Consider the following 21,770-nt stretch of genomic DNA (forward strand, 5'->3'; position numbering starts at 1 on the left):
TCCGCTTCTGTACTTTTCAGACCAATCTTAGTTCTACTGAATCTGAACTTTTTAGTATGCGAATAAAAAAACGGAACAAAGCTTATAAAACAAGACTGACTTTATACACCGTTCAGGCATAACATTGACATTCTAACATGAGCGGCGAAGTGAAGAACACTGGTCTCTTAATCAGGGCACCTGTTAGTGGGTGGATTAAATGTTAGAAGCAGGAAAAATGGGAATTTCAGCAAGTTTGACAAAATTGTGATGTCTAGACGACTGGGTCAGAGCATCTCCAAAACTACAGCTCTTTTGGGATATTCCTGGTCTGCAGTGGTCAGATTCAAAAGTGCTCCAAGGAAGGATCAGTGGTGAACCGGGTGACGAATTGTGGAATGGGATGTTCAAAATGAAGAGAATCTGTGATTTTATTGCTGTTTAATTGGTATTTGCTGTTGTACTACACAATGCTACTCTGTCCCACTCTCGGTGAGCTGCTGGAGCTTCCGCATGATGCTTTTCTGGCCAAGCCGAACGTCCAACGCTCTCCTTTCTCGATGGCAGAGTTTAGCCAGAGCTTTTGGTTCCTCTATCACTCTGAGATCCGACTCCATGTCCTCACTGTACTGTTTTAGTGTGAGACCTGCAGCCGTGTTCAGGAGTCGCTTCCACTCTGGAACCATGGCAGGAATGCCCTCAAAACTCACAGCTTGGGCTGCTCTGGAATCCTCCTCCTCACCTTCATCTTCCTCCCAGCCGTCGTTCTCCTGGAATTCTCTGAACTCCTCTTTGCTCATGGAGATCACCTGGATAGAGACAAAGTTGGTTTCACTGGGTTCCACTTCAATACCTGGAAATCTCCAGATTGTACATTTGCTCTAATGTTTATTGCTTTTGGTGCCAGGATACAAATTCTGTTGTAGCTGCATGGCCTGTGTGTCTACTGAAGCATACAGAGATTCAAACTACTGGGACCCTCTATAAAGATGCCTGATTAATGTTCTGGCACCTTCAGTGTCTGTGAGAAGGTTTTTATGCTTGTACCAAGTTCTAATAACCAGCAGGTTAATAGGAAACACTATTCACTTTACCAGGCCATGGGCAATGAAATAGATTGGCTTGAAATAGATCCTTCAAATTACCTTCAGCGTCATGTAAAGCTCTGTGTCAGTCAGTGAACCGTCCTTCCCAAACACAAAGACGCCCTTGTCCCTGACTACATCCATGTCCCCCAGCATTTTCCACTTCTGTGCCAGGAGATTTCGCTCAGCCTCATTTTTTGTTGCTTTGAAGGAAATAAACAAACATCCTGTTTAATCAACAGTCAACCGCTAGTCGATTTAAATAACGATAGCTAGGTTGGCTTGTAGTTGCCAATAACCAAAGTTTTTAAAAGGTTTTTAAACATTTTATTAAACCACTGAATCATAAAAAATGACTAATATTCCTAAGAAATAATAAAAAAAACCCAAAAATCTGGATGGTTTGAGGAAAAACCCAACAATCTGCACATCTAGTAAAATTCTTTATACCTTTCACAGATCTGAGACCAACATTAAATACCGACGCCAAAAATAATGGGATTGGATCAGCACTTAAACAAAATACATAAAATAAATGACAGTTCGGGGGGAAAAAATTTAATTTTACCAATTGCTGGAATCAAGGTTTTTTTTTTACACACGATGCTAAATAGGACACTCTGTACCAACACTTTTTTATTATAGGTATAAAAAAAAAAAAATGTCCATTAAACATATTTCTAAACTGCAAATATTCTACCACATTTGAGAAGGTTTTTCTTCAAGTTAATCAAATTAATTTTTCTTTTTAGAAAAAAACGAATCAAACATCTTTAGTTTTATACCTGTATAACTAAACCTGGCTTTCGGCATTCACAGAGAAGCTGGCGTGGCGTTAAGAAAAAAAATAAACCACTATTCTAATATTTTTCTTGTTTTCTCGTGGTCTCGACATAACAAAACCTGTTTTCTCGTTATCGAGACGAAACACTTTCCTCGTGATCAGTAATTTATTTTTTTGTGTATTCGCCGTATTTGGCAGCCTGTTCTAGAAGCAGTGGCAGGCAAACGGTTATGGTTATTAAACCGTGGTGGTGCCTCTAGAACTCGCTCATGTCGAACACGACGGATCTTCTAGACGCCGCGTCGTGGATAATACGTGGATGTGCCTGCTTCCACAAATGGTTAATTATCCAAGATGCTGCATATAAAACAGGCTGCCAAATACACAGAAAAACAAAGTACTGATCAGGAAGAAACGATGTCAATTTTCTCATCAACTTGTGATCACGAGAAAATAAGGAAAACTGTAATACAATGCATGGCCACTTAGGACTTCGGTAGACACCATTATCCAGAGTGGCTTAACATTTCTCTCATTCATACAACTGAGCAGCTATGGGGTACAGGGCCCTGGGATTTGAACTCACGAAGTTCAGATCCAAAGTCAGATGCCTAAACCACTAAGCTACCGCCTCCTCTTCATATCCCACATTAGTGCATCTATGTTTTTCCCAAATAATACTCCATTCATCAGAGGTGACTCACAGGAGCTTTGAGGATGGATTTGGACTGTAGTTAATGTCAACAGTCTGCTACACTGACTCAGGACTACAGTTTGCTTCTGATCACCATCACTGCACCTCAACATCGTTTAGCTGTAATAAATGGACATTCGGTGCAACCCAGCTGAGGATGTGTTTCCTCTCGAGTCTGGTTCCTCTCAAGGTTTCTTCCTTATGCCATCTCAGGTAGTTTTTCCTGGCCACAGTCGCCACCGGCTTTTTCATCAGGGACAAACTTACACTTATGAAGAACATCTTTAATTCTTTATCACCACATTATTTGTGTAAATCTGCTTTAAAACAATGTTCATTGTTAAAAGTGCAACAAAAATAAAAGTGAATTGAATTTTATATATATATGTGTGTGTGTGTGTAAGAATGTTGCCGTGGACTTGCACCTTGTACAGCTGCGTTATACACCGTGGTCATTTGGACGTCGGCCGTGTCGTTGGTGTTGCCCGGAAAAGGCTCAGTGAAGCCGTACATGTGCAGCAGTTGCCAGTTGGCCATCTGACCGTACGTGTTGAAGATCTCCTCACCTTTCCTGATGGGTCTCACCGAAACCATTTTCAAGCACTCCTATGGGAGAGGAGGAAAAAATAAGAAAATAACCTCTTGGAAGAATTATCTGGACCCTTGTCGATTTAAGAGTGAATATAGAGCTGGAGTGTTTCGGATCAGATTACCGGCGTGTACTCTAAATTGGCATTGTGATCAGACACATGGTTGAGCATGTCCGCCATGGGCACCATCATCGGAGGGTTAGGATCTTCATCCTCGTCCTCGTCTGGCTCCTGAAAGCTGAGATGAGAAGAAATTAAAAGCTTGTCATCAGCCAAAGTGTCCTGCTGGGTACAGCGTCCCATCCCCGGCTCACCTGTAGGCCATGACGAAAGCTACGAGGCTCTGATAGAGCTCCAGGGTGTGGTGCTGAGGGTCCCACAGCTCCGGGTGCGAGCGCATGAAGGGCAAAACCGTGTCGTTATACTCCTTCTCGATGTTGGACAGGTCCGTGTCCACTGCCTCGGGGATACCCGTTCCTTTTAACAGCTTCTCCCGCTCCTCCTTCGACCTAAAACGGTCCCAACACCGACTATTATTTTCGCTACAACGCCACCCAGGAAACGTCGTAACTTGGTGGCGTTGTAACGTGGAAATTTCCACGTTACAGCAGGAAAAAATTGCAAATAAGCAGAGACTGAAAATAATAATAATAATAATAATAATAATAATAATCCCCTGGTAATAGTAACGATACTAAAAACTAAAAGTAACGGAAAAAAAAGAAGAGGTTCATATGAACAGATATAAATTAAAATATATAAATAGACACAATTATTGGCACCGTTCACTTCATTTGCACAATAATGCTTCAAAGCTCTTTACCAGAACATGGGATGGTCCAGCTTCCTGAAATCAGGCCACAGACTCAGATAGGGCTTCCAGTGCGACTCGGCTGAGGTGTACTCGTACATCAGACCCAGGAGGAGAGGAACCCAGCTGGACGGACTCTCCAAACAGCTCCTTTCTAAAAAAAAAAAAAAAAAAAAAAAGAAAAAAAAGGCACTTAGTACCTTAAGTAGAACCTCATGGATAAGTAGATATAGACCAGCGATGTACCTTCTTCAAGGACCTTCTTCGTTCTGGAAGTTCCAGGATGTAAGAGAGCCAGTCTGGGGATGGAGAAGAGGATGTGACCTTCCTCAATGTCTTCTTTAGCGAGCATGCCATACCCTGCTGCTGTGCCTTGTTTACTGAGGAACACCTGCAGCAACAGAAGAGCTGTAAATTAACACTGTACCTTATCAATGACTCACAACTGTGACAGAAATATACTCGAAAAAATTCATCATCCACTTCAATCTTTACCATTTCACCTGATCACCATGTATACTGTTAGTTAATGTACTAAATAAACTAAATATGAAATCAATCAATCTATCTATCAATCTATCTCTTATATAGCGCTCCCCGTGCAGCACGCAGTCTCGCGTGTAAAAACAAACAGCATCTGGAGTCAGTGATTCGCCTCTAGAGGTCGCTCTCACAATGACAGCAACAGACGCAACCCAGAAAAACTATTGGTATGGATTTTTGCTGATAGCCGATTCCAGCAATCAACTATTGTGCCGATTAATTGCCAAAACCGATGAATCAGTCGACGTCTGTATGTATGTGAGATGTTTTGCTTACCTTATTGCTGAGGTTCAGGTTCACTTCAGTGCACCACTTCAGGAAGTTGTTCAGAGGCTCATCCACACTGCAATCTGCATTAGAGCTTCCATCCTCCGTCTGCACAGCAAACATCATCACACGATCATCACGCACCATTACAACCATCACGCAACCATTAATTACATACCATTACAACCATCTCGCACCAATACAACCATCACACAACCATTAATTTTAAGCATTACAACCATCACGCACCATTACCAACATCACACTCACTACAATCATCACAATAATTACATAATTGTCTTGATAACAATCACACACTCATCACACAGTTACACAGACAATTTTTGCACAATCCCAAACATTTAATGATTGTGATGATGATGTGCGTAATTCTACTGATGTGATGATGATGATGTGTGTAATTGTAATTGTGTTATTGTGATGACCATTACACAACACTACAATTATCAAATTATAAAAAAATCACTTTACATTACAGCCCACTTCAAAATGTTAAAACCCTGTGTGTGTGTGTGTGTGTGTGTGTGTGTGTGTGTGTGTGTGTGTGTGTTTTACCTTTCGTCTCTTTGCATCTGTCGCCATGTCTTTAGAATTAATAAATAAAGGCACAAAAACCTGAAGCACAATTTAAACTGAACCCGTGTTTCTGAACTGCATGTGGACTATTAAAAGTAAGGTTTCCTGAGAGAGCAGATCCGTACTGCACTTTCGCTTCTACACGTGAGTTTGATGCGGTCGCGATTTATTGACGTCACGCACCCTGCGTCTACTCGTTATAGTTGTTTTGGCGCCATCTTCTGATCGAGTTAGGGTATAACATCACCTGTTTATGTGACTTCTACAGCAAAAATATGTTAAATGCAGCCACTTATATTAATAGAAATCAATCATAATACGCTAGTTATTTTATGTTGTGACAATTAGAACCTTGTTGTTCTTGTACATGCATCATTGTTTGTATATTTTCATCTTCTTCTTTCGGATGCTCCCAATAGGGGTCGCCACAGGGGATCATCAGCGGATCTTCATGCTTGTATGTTTTCATATATTTTAAAATCTTTAAAAAAAAAATCTATGCATCATAACAAACACATTTTACAATAAAATCACAATTTATTAAGTTGTTCACAGTCTTTTATTTTTAATAGATTTGTAGTTTCATACATTTTCTTTTTACATTAACACGAACATCAGCTTTAGGTTTGATAGAACTGTAATGTGATTATTACGATATTTTTTATAACAAAAAATTATTTGCAATTCAACGGAATGAATTAGCGGCCCCCCTGCAGTACCGCCGCGGACCACTAGAGGTCGCGGACCCCAAACTTAATATAAATATAACCCTAGAATTCTACAAACTTTGAAATTGTTAATTTAAGTAATTCAAGAAAAGGTAGGTCTTCAGTCGTCGCTTGAAGATAGTCAGGGACGTGGGAAGTGGAAGTGTACTTACCTCTCATTCTGAGAGAAGGTGGTACCAGTCGAGACATATTAAGAGCACAAATCTTTTGCTCATAAATGGAGAGGGTCTAATGCTATTTCATGCATTCTGAGTTATTTGCACTGTTAAATAGTTAGATTCTCATGCTAAACATGGCCAAAGTTTTAAAATGATGACTTGGACATATGACGGAGTATTTCTGAGGTGTACTAAGGTAAACCTGCAGCAACAGCAGAGCAGTAATTAGTATCCAAAATGATCTTTTTTGCTCATAAATCAGCACCAGGAGGAGCAGAACCCAAAATCCTTGGAGAGTACCTTGGGGAGAACTTCACCGTCACGATTACTAGATTCAGTCCAGTGGTGATCTTGTTTAATGGACCTTCTCAGGTTTGGAGTTCCAGGATGTAAAAGAGCGTGTCTGAGGATAGAGAAGACGATGTGGCTTTCTACTATGTCTTAATTATCAAGCATGCTAGGTACATTCCAGGTACACTTGCAGCAGCAGAAGAGCTGTAATTAGTACCCAGAATGGTATTTTTTGGTGAAATGAAGCAAGTTCCAGGATCGAACAGAGCGATTTTGTGTATGGAGAAGAAGACGTTGTCTTCCATCTTGCCATCGTCGAGTTCTTTACTGAGGTAAAAAAGGCACAGTACATGTTTAGTTCTGCAGCACAGGTTTACTTCAGGATCTTCATTTCCATGTGGTTTATTTTGTTCTCAAAGATGAAAAGAAATTAAAAGCTTGTTGCGATCCAACGACATGTCTTACTGGATACAGCGTCTCACCTTTGGCTCATATGTAAGCCATGATGAGACTCCAGGGTGTGATGCTCAGGATCAAACATTTGTGTATGACAAAACTGTCTCGTTATGCTCCTGGTGAATGTTGGATAGGTCCACCATTCCCTTTAATCTCCTTTTGACACAATCCAAATATTTTATTTTAGAAGAACAAAATCATGAATCCTTATTTATGGATTCATTATGGATTTTTATTCGAGTTTTTACTCGAATTTGTCAGAATTTTTAGCTAAACCCTAAAGGACATGCAACAAAATACTAAATACCACAGAGTCCCTAGTTATAATTAATATAGTATAATGCTGAGCTGTAAGGGGGGACGTAAGGTAAGCTACACTGAGGTTGTGTTTGTAGATCTGGATTAGTGCCAGAACAGCCTTGTGAGTAGGTGATGGGTGATGTCAAAGACCTCTCTATCTCTGTCTTTATAGATGTTTGGGCAAAAATCTCCTAATTTCAGATCACAACAACAGAGTCTTTAGATAGATGGTAAACTTCATATGTTACTTTTGTAAAACCAATATATGGATGAGTTTACTGGTAGAAACCCTGGAAAAAAAAGCTTCTACCAAATAACATATAGATGTAAATGAATTGCCTCCTATCAGAGAGTGATATTTGTTTTTCAGGTTATTTATCATTATAACTAGTAGAACTATGAACTATTAGATCTTTGATATTTTGCACAAATATTTGATTGGTCTGTGGAGTGCAAGTAGAAAAATGCATTTGCAGTTGCAATTGTTTAAAATGAGATTATACAAAATAAATCATTAACTTCAACTGTTCTATATGATACACGACACGAAACATAATTCACAGAGTAAATGAGTGACAGGAATCTCTGCCACTCCACCGAGACTTTCAGCAAAAGCTTCGGATGTAGCCGAAGTGTACAGAGTAACTGCATGCCGGTCATCATGTTGGGCTCCTTAATTCTTTTAGGGATTTGCGTTTTCCTCTTTTTTCACTTAATCGGCATCCACAGGCCCAAGAACTTCCCACCCGGGCCGTGGCCGCTGCCCGTATTCGGCAACCTTTTACAACTAAATCTCAACAATCCTCTGAACGACTTCAAACTGGTATGTTGTTATTTTGACATAATATGCGAGTCTGGGAAATAACTGAAACTGAGTCTTAGGTGCATTAGAACAATTGACTTTAATGAGTGTGTTTTCAGTGGTGGATGAAGAATACAAAGCATATAGTTAAGTTAAAATATATCCATTTAGTAAAATGTAACTCCAGTAAAAGTGTCCCTTTAAACTTTCACTTGAGTAAAAGTACAAAAGTATTTGTCTTTAAATGTATTTAAATTATCCAAAGTACTGATTTATTATAACTATAATGTTCCTATTATCATTTTTATCACAAGACTCTTTACTTAACAGTATAATATTAAAAATAATAAAACTCCTGAGACTTGGACAAACGTTTGTTAGGAATGTCTCCAATAAAAAAGCCTTTTTGTTTATCTGTAGCTGGCTGAGCGTTATGGGAGCATTTACAGCCTGTATCTCGGGCGCAATCCTGTTGTTGTTCTTAATGGTATAAAAGCTATTAAAGAAGCTCTGGTGACCAAATCTGCAGACTTTTCAGGACGCCCACAAGATTTGCTAATCAGCCATGTAACTGAAAGGAAAGGTGAGATATCAAGTGTGCCTGAGATGAGTACTGACACGTTCCGACTCCGTAATTAAGTTACTAACACGAGTCAACCGTAACAGGAATCCTGACGACTGATTACGGTCCTGCATGGAAGGAGCACAGGCGCTTTGCGCTTATGTCTTTGAGGAACTTCGGTTTGGGGAAACAGTCGATGGAGAAGAGGATTCTGGGGGAAATTGAACACCTTGTTGGAAAATTGAAGAAACATTCTGGTATAACATGAATTAATTTTCTAATATTGGTTTTCATGCCCCGTTTGATCCAATTCTTTATTTGCAGGAAGCTCCTTGAATCCTCAGACTTTGTTCCACAACGCAGCATCAAACGTCATCTCCCTTGTTTTGTTTGGTACTCGCTATGACTATGACGATGAAACCCTTAAACAATATATCGCGTTGTTTACTGAAAATAATAAGATTTTTAATGGACCGTGGTCAATGGTAAGACATCAGATCACATCACCTGATCAATGATTGCATTCAGACTGTTGCTAATTCTAACCTTCTGCATTCTTCTTGTAGATCTATGATACATTTCCGTTGGTTAGATTCCTGCCTCTTCCCTTTATGAAGGTTTTTAAAAACACCCACTTACTAAAAACAATAACAATTGCCTTACTCAACAAGCACAAGGAAACGAGAGTCCCAGGAAAACCAAGAGACTTTGTTGACTGCTATCTGGATGAGCAGGACAAGGTCAGTGTTTTTTTTGGTGTATAATATTCATTTAAAAGTTTGTTGAATATTAGTTGTTGAAGTATTTTAACCATAGTGATGGTGATGTAGAATCTTTACAGAGATCTGGATATAGACTTAGATCTCTAGTGAGTTCAAACAATATGAAAGTCTTTAGCTGCTGAAATCAGGACTAAATGAACTGTCTTGTTTTTAAACAGAAAGAAAATGGATCCACCTTCGATGAAATGCAACTCATAATGTATATTTTAGTCCTGCATTCAGCTGGGACTGATACCTCATCCAACACCCTCCTTACGGCTTTCCTCTACCTCATGGTTTTTCCAGACATCCAGGGTTTAAACTTGACTCCATTGCTATTCATTATAATGCTAAAATGTTTCGTTAATTGGTTTGATTTGATTCCTAACAGAGCCAAACACATTGTTTTCTAGAAAAATGCCAGCAGGAGATTGATGATGTTCTGCAGGGAAAGGCTCAGGTGTCTTTCGAGGACAGACACAACATGCCGTACACCCAGGCAGTGATCCATGAGTCTCAGCGCATCGCCAACACTGTCCCTCTGAGTGTGTTCCACCTTACCTCAAAAGATACTAAACTGATGGGCTACAACATTCCAAAGGTGAGGATTTCAAACAATGGATTTACCTTCTGTACACTCATTTCATGTTTTCCAGAGGTGGCAAAAGTACACACATCCATTACTTAAGTAGAAGTACAGTTACTCATGTTTTGAATATTTGGGTAAAAGTTGAAGTACTGATTATACCTTTTTACTTAAGTTAAAGTAAAGAAGTCTTACATGTACAGTGATTAAATATAAAGGCTATAACAGTGCAGAGATGTGTGGACATCATTAGAGCCTTTGCTATGTTTCCACACGGACAGTTAATGAGGTGATACCGGAGAAACTGCACCTCTTCAAGTCAAGAAGCTTATATATATATAAGATATATATATATATATATATATATATATATATATATATATATATATATATATATATATATATATATATATATATATATATAATTATAAACATTTTACAGATTTGAATGATGTATTGTTTTTATCTGTACGATCAATAAAGACAGTAATTTAAGTTTGTGTCGCCATTATGAGGGAAAAACCCACAAAACGCCACCCAGAGGTTTGATTGTGTAAAACATGGCGGATTTGGTGTTTGATTTGAGACTTGGCGCAGAAATAAAACAAAAGTTTACTGATTAAAAATATTTTTCGGTGGAGTTTATTTATTTATTTATTTTATATCTAAGTAAAGAAGGGACGTCATGAATAAATGTATGTTTTGCTGGAGGTTTTAATTTCGCCTCTTTTATATTTAGTTATTTATGTATTTACATTTAAAAAAAAATTAAAAATTGTAAAAACAGAAATGCGTGCTGAATTGATAACGTGTTAATAACATCTAGTGCCGTTTAAAATAATTAGAATTTTTACAGCCAAATATACATACAGTATATTAATACAAAACTAATTAAAAATGTTGTTACCTAATGAATGTGTCCAGGCTGAAGATCCACATATAGAACACAAGACTCCCTCTGTCTCATCCACGTTAACCCCAAACTTCTTACTGCTTCTGCCTGCTGATTCTTATCTTCGTAAAGAGTGAGGGTCAGGACTTTATACACCAGCGGATTGAAAAAGACGCGCAGTAACAGGAAATCGGTTGTTCGGCTGAAATCAGCGCGCAGTGAAAAAAAATTTAATATTTCACCAAATCAATGGATTAAAACTAAAGTAACGAGCCGGTTTTGAAAATGTAAGAAGTAAAAAGTACAGATATTTGTGTAAAAATGTAATGAGTAAAAGTAAAAAGTTGTCTAAAAAATCAATAGTGGAGTAAAGTACTGATACCAAAAAAATCTACTTAAGTACAGTAACGAAGTATTTGTACTCCGTTACTTCCCTCCTCTGATGTTTTTCATTCACTCTTTTTTAGGGAACTATTATCATCCCAAACCTGTCCTCGGTGCTAAGTGAGGAAGGCCAGTGGAAGTTTCCTCATGAGTTTAACCCATCAAACTTCCTCAATGAACATGGGCAGTTTGAGAAACCAGAGGCCTTCATACCCTTTTCTGCTGGTGAGAAATATTGTAAACCACAGTACACAATTTATGCATTCAAGTACTTTTATATTATCATGTCTACATATATTGTTTTTCCATGATGCCTCTTACTATTACTGCTGCACATTATCTTACTGTTGCACACATTACAACATTCTACCTCATGTACTGTTAGATCTATCTATCTATCTATCTATCTATCTATCTATCTATCTATCTATCTATCTATCTATCTATCTATCTATCTATCTATCTATCTCAAACTAAATACTATATCTAAACTATGTGTTTTTCTATATGTGCAGGACCTCGTGTGTGTCTGGGTGAAGGTCTGGCTCGCATTGAGCTTTTCCTCATTTTGGTCACGCTGCTGCGCCACTTCCGGTTCGTTTGGCCTAAAGATGCAGGAGAACCAGATTTCACTCCTGTGTTTGGAATCACAATTGCACCCAAACCGTACAGGATGGGAGTCAGGCTCAGACATCCAGCTAGAGAAATGACTACACAATAAACATTAATAAATGATCCAAAATGTAATATGGAGACAGATGTTGTTAAGGACCTCACATATTACGTGGAATGTTGATTTGAACATGATGAGAAGCTCATTAAAGCCTCTCTTTCAAATCATAAAAACCTTGTTCTGTGTGTGTGTGTGTGTGTGTGTGTGTGTGTGTGTGTGTGTGTGTGTGTGTGTGTGTGTGTGTGTGTATGTGTGTATTTTAATATTCAAAACTACTAACACTTATCTGTATCCTGTTGAGTTCGTAGCTTTTCCGTATTCAGCTGTATGTTATCTCTCATTATTTTACTCACAAGCAAGCAGACAAAAGGTCTGGAGATGATTCCATGTGTGCATTTGGAAATCTGTTGCTGGTGTGTCTTAATATAAAGTCTTAAGTAGTGTTAAAAATTCTAAATCCCAGCAGTTGGCCAGATCAAGAACAACTTCTAGGAGGAAGACAGGTGTCTGTGTTACAACCAAGTGTAAAGTACAGAGTAAATGCAGAGGCTTAACCACAAAATGAGAATTAAATACCTCAAATAAAGACCAGTGTATTGCCAAAAAATAAGAATTGTCAAATGAGAATTAAAGGAACTGCAAATTATATGAAGAAACCACCAATACACCTACAGTAGCTGCCAGTGGATGGGGTTCCTTAGATTTTATTTATGGGACTGCTGGAAAAATTAAGAATACAGGGCTATTCTGTCTGCTCAGACTCTTATGGGTGTCTCCGACTAAGAATTTACATAGTCGAATCAGAATCGTAAAGTCTTACCCACAGTCAACTGATCAAATTACCAAAACTGCCTGTCAAGTGAGACAAGAAACTCACCATGGCTTAAAATCTTTTTGAAGTTAAAATTAAAGGCAATGTCGATAGACAGTTGTAAAACAATTCCTCATAACATTTTAAAGCTTAGATGTACAGAACTTTGCACTATATAGATATATAAAAAAAGTATAAAAAACATTTTGGATGTGCATTTCAAATGACGCCAAATAAAATGTAACCCGCTAAAGCGCCTGTGCGAGCACGATCTTAGTACAGCAGAACATCGATGCAAACAGAATAGACCTTTACAGAATCTTCCAGATGTTGTTAAATATTCCAATCCCAGCTGCCAATATTCTCCTGTTTCGCTCATGGATAGTAAAAAGTGGAACTTTCTGTCAAACTTTGCAAAATCAGTTCTTCCTTTTTTATTTATGAGGATAAAAACTTAACTGGTCAAAAACGCAGCACGTCACCGATCAGTGTCAAACGCTTTAAGCTTTTTTTTTTTTTAAGCTTGACAAATATTTATTAAAAGCTTATTTCTTTTCAAATTCTTATTTACAACATTACCATAATAGGCTGTATATCAACTTATTGGGAGAAAACCGGTAGTTCTATGTGAGATCAGACATTGAGCACCCCCATATAACCAAAATGGCCAATCCTTCTTTCATAACAGCTCTGTGAATATATATATATATATATATATATATATATATATATATATATATATATATATATATATATATATATATATATATATATGAAGCAATACATTGAAAGTACCTGAATACATATTTAAGTAAAAGCCAACTGAACTGCTTAATATTTGCTAAAGACAAAACACCCTGCGAACAAACAATGCCAATGACCTACAGAACCAATAAAAGGATGTGTTTATTGATAAAGTTCCTGGTAAAGGGTATCTGTTGAATACCATAAATGTAAATGCAATTAAATTACCCTCAAAGGAGTTTCTTTTAGTTATAGGTTGCATTTTTCTTTACCTTTTAGACTGACATTACAGTACAGCTGTGTCAATGATTGATAGGATGCACAGTTTGACTAAGCAAAAGGTCTCGGTGTAGCAGAGGTCCGCAGGACAGTGTTCTGACAGGAATCATTTTGGGCTCCATTTTTTCTTCTTAATCAGGATCCAGAAGCCCAATAACTTCCCATATTTTTAATCTAAACATCAGCAATTCCTTGGAAAAATACAAACTGGTAGTGCTTTATATTGTCATAATGCCGGTCTAAGTTATAGTCTTCATATTTTTCCACTTTTTTGCAGTACTGCAGTTATTTCATGTTATACAATATTGGTTGATAGATGGAGGACCATAAACTCGGATGGACTTTATAGCTATTGCTGTAGACATACCATCCTCTTGCACATCTGAGAATGATTGACTGGTTGTTGAGATGTAAAATCAGGCTATACAGTGGTCCCCTGGAGATCTGAAAAACGCACCCCCGCAGCCACAATTAATAATTGTATGAAATTTGTTAGTGCAAACACAGTTTAAAATGTTTTGCTGCGGATACCCACAAATTTTCCAAACCGCAAGTTCTGAACCGCGAATTATTAGGGGTTTACTGTACTGAGGTTTATAGGGTTTCTTGGTGTCGACTCCTTGCAGGAATTTGGAGTCTGAATTTGTGAATCTTTAACCTACCAGTGGAAATGTGCCATAATATTTGTCTTATTATGGGTCTTATGTCTTATTATATAGGTTCTAGGTGGTGTCAGAGACCTTGCTGTCTATTCACACATGATTAGACAAGAATTGTCCATTTGTATATCCTGAAATCTCAAGAGTCTATCAGTCTATTTGCAGTGGTGTATTGTGGTTGTCCTTGTCATTGTGACTAAATGCATAAGCATTCCGTTTTTTACATAAGATAAAAAAGAAAAGTTAAGTTTAATGTGTTATAAAACTCTGCATTACACAGAACAGGCAACAACCACTGCGTAAATGATTAACCGCATTCGTACAGTGTTGATACGTGATATATTGAAAGGTCTTCATGCAGCAGCAGTCTATAGAGCAGTGGTACAGCAGCCATCATGTTGGGTTCCTTAATTCTTTTAGGCTTTTTTTCCTATCTTATTTTCCACTTAGTCAGGATCCAGAGGCCCAAGAATTTCCCACCTGGACCCCAACCGCTACCTATATTTGGCAGTCTTCTTGATATAAACATCAAAAATCCTCTGAAAGACTTTAAAATGGTATGTCATTGTGTTATATTTGATCCAGAAATGATCAAAAATGTGTTTATAATTGAAATGTTCTTATAAACATTTGTTTTAGCTGTAATAGTTTATCAGTGTTGTATTTTTCTGTAAACATTTAAATGGAAAATGTCAATTATACAGTCCAGAAGAATACATTTACACAATGATTATTGCATGAAAATATCTTAGGAAATCTAAAAACAAAATTAATTTGAACTTTGTTACGTAATGAGGTCCGAACCTAGTTCACAAAGAAATTACTTTTTTTTGCTGACTCAAATAAATTGTGCTGTCAGTGTTTGCCAAAATTGTTGAATTTGTGTGTTTTATGTAGATGTATCACTTTAAATGTAACCAAAAACTTTGACATCTATATTAGCCATTGCGTACAAGTGATTAAAAATCCCTACGTATGGTCGACGGGGTTGAGTTTATGAAGGCATTGTGGCTAAGATGCTGCTTGTTGGCTTGATGTAAGACACCACATGCCAAACTGCATCTAGAGCCAACCATTCAGGAGAAAATATGTTGTTTTCCCTGGAAAAAAAAATCTCATGCGGTATTAATGCCGGTTTTAGAGTAATGAGACTTTACGATCCTAAACCTTTCGATACTACAAAGCACTTTTGTAAGTTGCTGGATAAGAGGGTCTTTAGACTACTAATAGGGGACCCTGTTAGACTACATACCACCTCTCTTTTAGAGAGGGGTGTGTGACTGGAGACTGGATGGAAGACTGGGAGGAAAGAGCCCAAAGGCAGGATACGACAAGGGGTAAGGAAAATACAGGCTTTAATGGGGCACAGGCAAACAATCCAAAAACCGAGAGCCAGCAGAAAGAGTAATGGGGCAAAGGCAAAAACAAAGTCCAACAAGCAGTTCACAGTCAAAAAAACAGGCAAAAAGTGCAAAGCAGGATCAAGATCAGGATCAGGAACCAGAGAGGGCAGGGTGGCAAGAATAATCTTAGGGGCTAGGTAGCTGGTAAGATAATTTGGCCCCGAACTAAAGTCTTGGGTGTCCTTAAATACAGGGATGTGCGGGAAAAACAGCAAAATGGCCTACCTGGATGTGCGCACCGCAAAACCGGAAGACCCTGACACTCACAGTGATTGTCACACCCTTTATAAACTTACTTTCTATCTCTCTGGCTGAGAGTGAGTATAACTCTGTTTAATGGAGTGTTACAGAATATGCAAGAAGTTAGCTTCAATTGTCCATTAAGGAGACTGAGGTGAAGCTCTTGACATTCACTGCAAAATGTCTTTAGGGTACTGTTATCCAGACAATATGTTGTCTGAACCTCCTAAACTCCCAACCAACAATCCTTTTATCTGCTTGGTACAGGTAGTCGTCGACTTACGACCACAATTGGGACCGACAAATCGGTCGTAACACGATTTGGTCGTAAGTAGAGTAGGCTATATGTACAGTACTGTAAAATGATGCCAGAAGCTGGTAAAAAAATAACGTACGCCGCGGTTAGCGATTGTGGTCGTAAAGTCGAATGGTAATAAGTTGCATAGGTTGTAAGTCGACGACTACCTGTAGTACAATTGATCTCTGGACATAAAAAAAATTTATGATGCAGAGATGTTTGTTCTTCTGTTTAACACACAGCTGAGTAGTCTCAGTGTATCAGTCTTGGCTCTTTCTTTCTTGGTCTTGTAGAGCACTCTAGTCTTTATGAACCTATTGTACAGTAGTATCAGACTAAAACAAGGTGTTTGAGCCAACCAACTTGTCTATACGTGTCTATTAACAATCCTAGTGATCTACCGCTCTTCTATGTCTCTCATTACTGTAGCTAATACGTGTATCTTAGCCTTAGAAATTATTATATTTATAATAAACTCTGTTACAAAAATAGACCTAGAATATTTTAAATCTGGATTTAAAACCAGTTTATAAATGCTGCTTATATAGAACATAACTGACCCTTAAAAATAAGTGAATTAATAAAGACGCATTTTTTTTAGTTGGCTGAACGTTATGGGAACGTTTATGGACTCTATCTAGGGAGAAACCCAGCTGTTGTTCTTAACGGTTTTAAGGTGATAAAAGAAGCTCTGGTGACCAAATCTGCAGACTTTTCAGGACGCCCACAAAACATTCTAGTTAGCCATATGACCGAAGGAAAAGGTGAGATTACGAACAATTATTGTACGTACACAAGCATGATGACTAAAACTAATTTTGATTAAATTTGTACTGAAATACAGTTACTGACTTGCCTGAATTGTAACAGGAGTCATAATGGCTGATTATGGCCCTGCATGGAAGGAGCATCGGCGCTTTGCTCTGATGACCTTGAGGAACTTTGGCTTGGGGAAACAATCTATGGAGAACAGGATTTTGGCGGAAATTGAACACCTTGTTGCCAAATTAGAGAAGCATGCTGGTATCATCTTGTTTCCTTATTTATCAAGTTTCAGTTGATGATAATTAAAATATAATTAACAAAAAAAACCAAAAACATGCTGATGAACTTCGATTTTGTAATTGCAGGAAGCACCTTGAATCCTCAGACTTTTTTCCACAATGCAGCATCAAATATTATTTACCTGGTTTTGTCTGGGATTCGCTATGAATATGACAACGAAACCCTAAAACAATATATTGCAAGGGTTACTGAAAGTACCAAGCTTATTAATGGTCCTTGGTCAATGGTAAGACATTATATCATCACCTCATCACTTACTGCATTTGAACTGTTGTTAAAACTAAATGGAGGCATGAAGAAATAGCTAAAACAAATTTATGTAACTTATTAGTAAGGACAAATCTGAAAAAAAATAAACTCTTGATTCTCTTGTAGATATATGATACTTTCCCATTGTTGAGATCCCTGCCTCTTCCCTTCAAGAAAGTCTTCACGAACAACAAAGCAGATAGAAAAATGGCAAGTGCCATGATAGAAAAACACAAGAAAACAAGAGTCCGAGGAGAGCCAACTGACTTTATTGACTGCTATCTGGATGAACTTGAGTCGGTATGTGTTTGTGTGGGTTTAAGATTAATTGTGGTAATGCAGTGAATATCTAATATTTGTAGTTCAATTCAATTAAATTGTATTTCTGTAATTTGTCTTAATGTCACTGACGAAAGGAATGGATTCTTAGGTTTATTAAAGTTGGTGAAGTACATTCTTTATGGTGTCCCTGTAATACTACACGCCTGCAGAGTTAGAAATGTAGTCTATGTAATAAAACAGTGGTGGACAATAATGAAGTAAATGTAATTTATTACAGTAACAGTCTGGATCATTCGTTCCTTTTTACTCATGAGTGAATAAAAATTACCTTTTACTCGCGTTTAAAATCCACCTATGGTAAGGGCATACCTGACCGTACCTGACCTCTGCAAAAGCATCCAACTGCACCAAGTGTGGCTTGACAGACAGGAGCGCGTGCCCAATGGCAGGTTAGGGAACGCCCCTTACCTGAGTGCATAAGGAACCTGCACGTGCTACCTTTACTCAGTTGACAATCGCTTCTCGCCACTTCTGTAATCCTACCTCACACCTTCCTGGTTATTGCACGGCACTATTTTGTCTTTAGGGGGACACATCTTACGATCAATTTGGGGCTTCCCTCTCATGTTATTGCCACTATTTAAAATGCCAGGGCCCCTTTCCCACATTCCTTCTATGATTGCAAGTGGCACGTGCTCGTCCTTAGCCAGGTTACCTTTGCAAACAATCACGCTTGTACCTTTTTTTATTAGCCTTAATTAGGCTTTCATGAAGTGGACCTTATCTCTTTATCTCAGCCCATTGCGTGATCTTTGCCGCTATGTCATGATGAGGCACGGCGTTTTACGCGCATGGGACCCCTTACGGGGTGATCATGCTGTGGAAAGACCCTTTGTCGAGGGGCAACCCACTCTACGGATAGTGGCAGCTTCACCCTCAGATAGTGGGGCTGCTATGGAAGAGGTTCGGCCAGGGGGCCGTCGATCTCTTTGCCTTGTGCAAAAACGCCCACTGTCCTATGATCTTCTAGCTACAGGACGAGGATGCCCCCCTCGGCATAGACGCACTGGCTCATCCATCGCCCAACGTGCTCTATGCATTTCCTCCGCTCTGCCTGATAACCCCAACCCTGGCCAGGGTGGAAGTACAGGGTTTGTCTTTGATCCTCATAGCACCCAGGTGGCCCAAGGTTCCACCTGGGTTGCAGAGAGCAGAAAGCAAACGGGGAGATCTAACATCGTTACCCAGAAAGGGTGACTCTCTGTGCCTGGCCCGTGGGAGGGCAAATTTAAACACTTTGGGGCTTCCCCCTCATGTAATTGCCACAATTTAGAATGCCAGGGCCTCTTTCACACATTCCTTTTATGATTGCAAGTGGCTTGTGTTCGAGAAGTGGTGCGGGAGGCACCAGCTCATTTTATATCTGTGCTCAGTCGCTGATATTTTGGGCTTCTTGCAGGACCTTATTGGTCTCCATGGTGCTGGAGGTGCTGGCCCAACGGCCTTTTGAGCCCCTAGGGGATATCTCCCTTAAACTCCTGTCCTTAAAGACAGCTCTGCTTCTGGCATTGGCTTCCACCAAACGTGATTTGCATGCACTCTCGGTTCATTCCTCGTGCACAAAATTTTTGCTCAATGGGGATAAGGTTTTGCTCAGGCCTAAACTGGCCTTCATGCCTAAATGCTTCCCAGCTTTCACTGGTGTTTTGATCGAGCTCTCCGCTTATCACCCTCCTCCTTTATCCTCTGCGGAGGACTAGAGGCTGAATGCTTTATGCCCTGTGTGTGCCCTGCGGGGTTACATCGACAGGACAAGCCCTTTTAGAAGAAGCGACCAGCTCTTTGTTTCTTGGGCCCCCCAAACAGGGGGAAGCCCATCTCTAAGCAACGCCTCATCTGTTGGCTTGTGGAAGCTATCTCCTTGGTGTATGAATCTTAGGGAGTGCAACCTCCAGGTGGCCTCAGAGCTTACTCCACTAGAGGCTTGGCTGCTTCTTGGGCTTTGTTTAGAGGGGTTCCCGTGCAGGATATTTGTCAGGGTTTTAGCATGCATCTTGGCACATGTCATGTTTTTCATGGCTGGGTTTTTCACCCTCACAGTGTGTGAGTTCTCCAACTCTGTGACATGCAGAGCACCACCTTGAGGGGCGTCATCTGGCTTACATGGCCTCGCGGTGAGTGTATTGGGCAACTGGGGAGTTGTCTATACCTCCCATAGGTGGATCTCGAACATGGGATGATAAAAGAGAACAATAGGTTACTGTTTGTAACCCCGGTTCTCTGAAACATCGAGTGGAGAGATCCACCAAGTTTGCCCCCCTTGCTGCACGAAAAGCAAATATGCTTACTGAGGAAAGGTGTCAAGCCAGACTTAGTGCAATTGGAAGCTTTTACAGCGGTCAAGTACGGATGCCCTTTTCATAGATGGATCACGCCACTCGATGTTTCAGAGAGCCGGGGTTACGAACAGTAACCGATTGATTTAGTGCTTTGTGTCACTGTGGGTCACCCGGGAGTCCATGTAATGTAAATGAATTTGGGGTAAAATGGCCACAGGTTTTAATAAGTGTAAATTCAGGACTAACTAAACTGACTTGTTTTACCAGAGGGACAATGAATCCTCCTTTGATGAACATCAACTAGTAGTATACATTCTCAACCTGTATGCAGCTGGAACTGATACCACATCCAACACCCTCCTTACGGCTTTCCTCTACCTCATGGTTTATCCAGACATCCAGGGTTTAAACTTTAAACTTTGCAGCTCATTATATGTCTTTTTGTATAATCCCATTTTGCTAAATATATTTATTTTGACTCCAAACACAGAGAAATGCCAGCAGGAGATTGATGACGTTCTGCAGGGGAAAACTTGTATCTCTTTTGAGGATAGACACAACATGCCGTACACACAGGCTGTGATTCATGAGTGTCAGCGCATCGCCAACACTGTCCCTCTGAGTGTGTTTCACTCTACCACAAGAGATACTGAACTGATGGGCTACAGCATCCCGAAGGTGAGGATTTCAAACAATGGTTTAATTTACCTTCTGCAACTCATTTCATGTTTCTCAGGGAACTATTATCATCCCAAACCTGTCCTCGGTGCTGAGTGAGGAAGGCCAGTGGAAGTTTCCTAATGAGTTCAACCCATCAAACTTCCTCAATGAACATGGACAGTTTGAGAAACCAGAGGCCTTCGTACCCTTTTCTGCTGGTGAGAACTTAGTATAGTACAAAAATAATGTATGCAATGCTTTCAAATAGGTTTTTGATTTGACTAACAGAACACATATCTAACATCAAGACGATGTTGACAAATCACACCATGGTAAGCTAACGTGTGTACATCTTTTGTGCAGGACCTCGTATGTGTCTGGGTGAAGGTCTGGCTCGCATGGAGCTCTTCCTCATCTTGGTCACCCTGCTGCGCCGCTTCCAGTTCATTTGGCCTGAAGATGCAGGAGAACCAGATTTTACTCCTGTGTTTGGAATCACACTTGCACCTAGACCATACAGGATGGGAGTCAGGCTCAGACAGTCAGCTAGAGAAATGTAGAACTATGTTGTGACATATACTGTAAACTGACAAATTTGTCATGGTAGGATAAATGGTAGGATTTATGGTCCCAATAAATTAATGAGTGATCCAACAATACAATAACATGAAGAAAAAATAAATGTTTAGTATATTAAAGAGTTTGATCCCGAGGTGAAGGAGCTAATAAAAGACTGCCCTTCTAGCCTGGATCTTATTTTCCTTATCGTATCTGTAGTGGACCTTTGTAATGTGTGTT

The 21,770-nt window shown here is 39.3% G+C and overlaps 1 protein-coding gene and 1 pseudogene across 2 annotated transcripts; one reads left to right on the forward strand and one right to left on the reverse strand.

Moving 5' to 3' along the window:
• Positions 1-405: 405 nt before the first annotated feature.
• setd6 (SET domain containing 6, protein lysine methyltransferase) lies at positions 406-5,521 on the reverse strand. Its single transcript, XM_083561078.1, has 9 exons — positions 5,330-5,521; positions 4,763-4,861; positions 4,190-4,334; positions 3,956-4,097; positions 3,447-3,641; positions 3,256-3,370; positions 2,968-3,148; positions 1,125-1,267; positions 406-788 (listed from the first exon to the last, which is right to left on the reverse strand). The coding sequence occupies exons 1-9, from the start codon at positions 5,354-5,356 to the stop codon at positions 453-455; spliced, it is 1,383 nt and encodes a 460-aa protein (XP_083417204.1). The 5' UTR covers positions 5,357-5,521; the 3' UTR covers positions 406-452.
• A 2,396-nt stretch (positions 5,522-7,917) lies between these two features.
• Positions 7,918-21,733, forward strand: LOC310737446 (annotated as a pseudogene). The gene is made up of 17 exons (XR_014538201.1): positions 7,918-8,106; positions 8,506-8,668; positions 8,752-8,904; positions 8,972-9,132; positions 9,214-9,387; positions 9,588-10,009; positions 11,354-11,495; positions 11,786-11,982; positions 14,811-14,993; positions 16,979-17,141; positions 17,248-17,400; positions 17,508-17,668; positions 17,818-17,991; positions 20,580-20,715; positions 20,803-20,990; positions 21,049-21,190; positions 21,336-21,733. The product of XR_014538201.1 is annotated as an uncharacterized misc_RNA (transcript).
• Positions 21,734-21,770: the final 37 nt, after the last annotated feature.

This window comes from Silurus aristotelis, assembly GCF_946808225.1.
Source record: "Silurus aristotelis genome assembly, chromosome: 14".
Lineage (NCBI taxonomy): Eukaryota > Metazoa > Chordata > Actinopteri > Siluriformes > Siluridae > Silurus > Silurus aristotelis.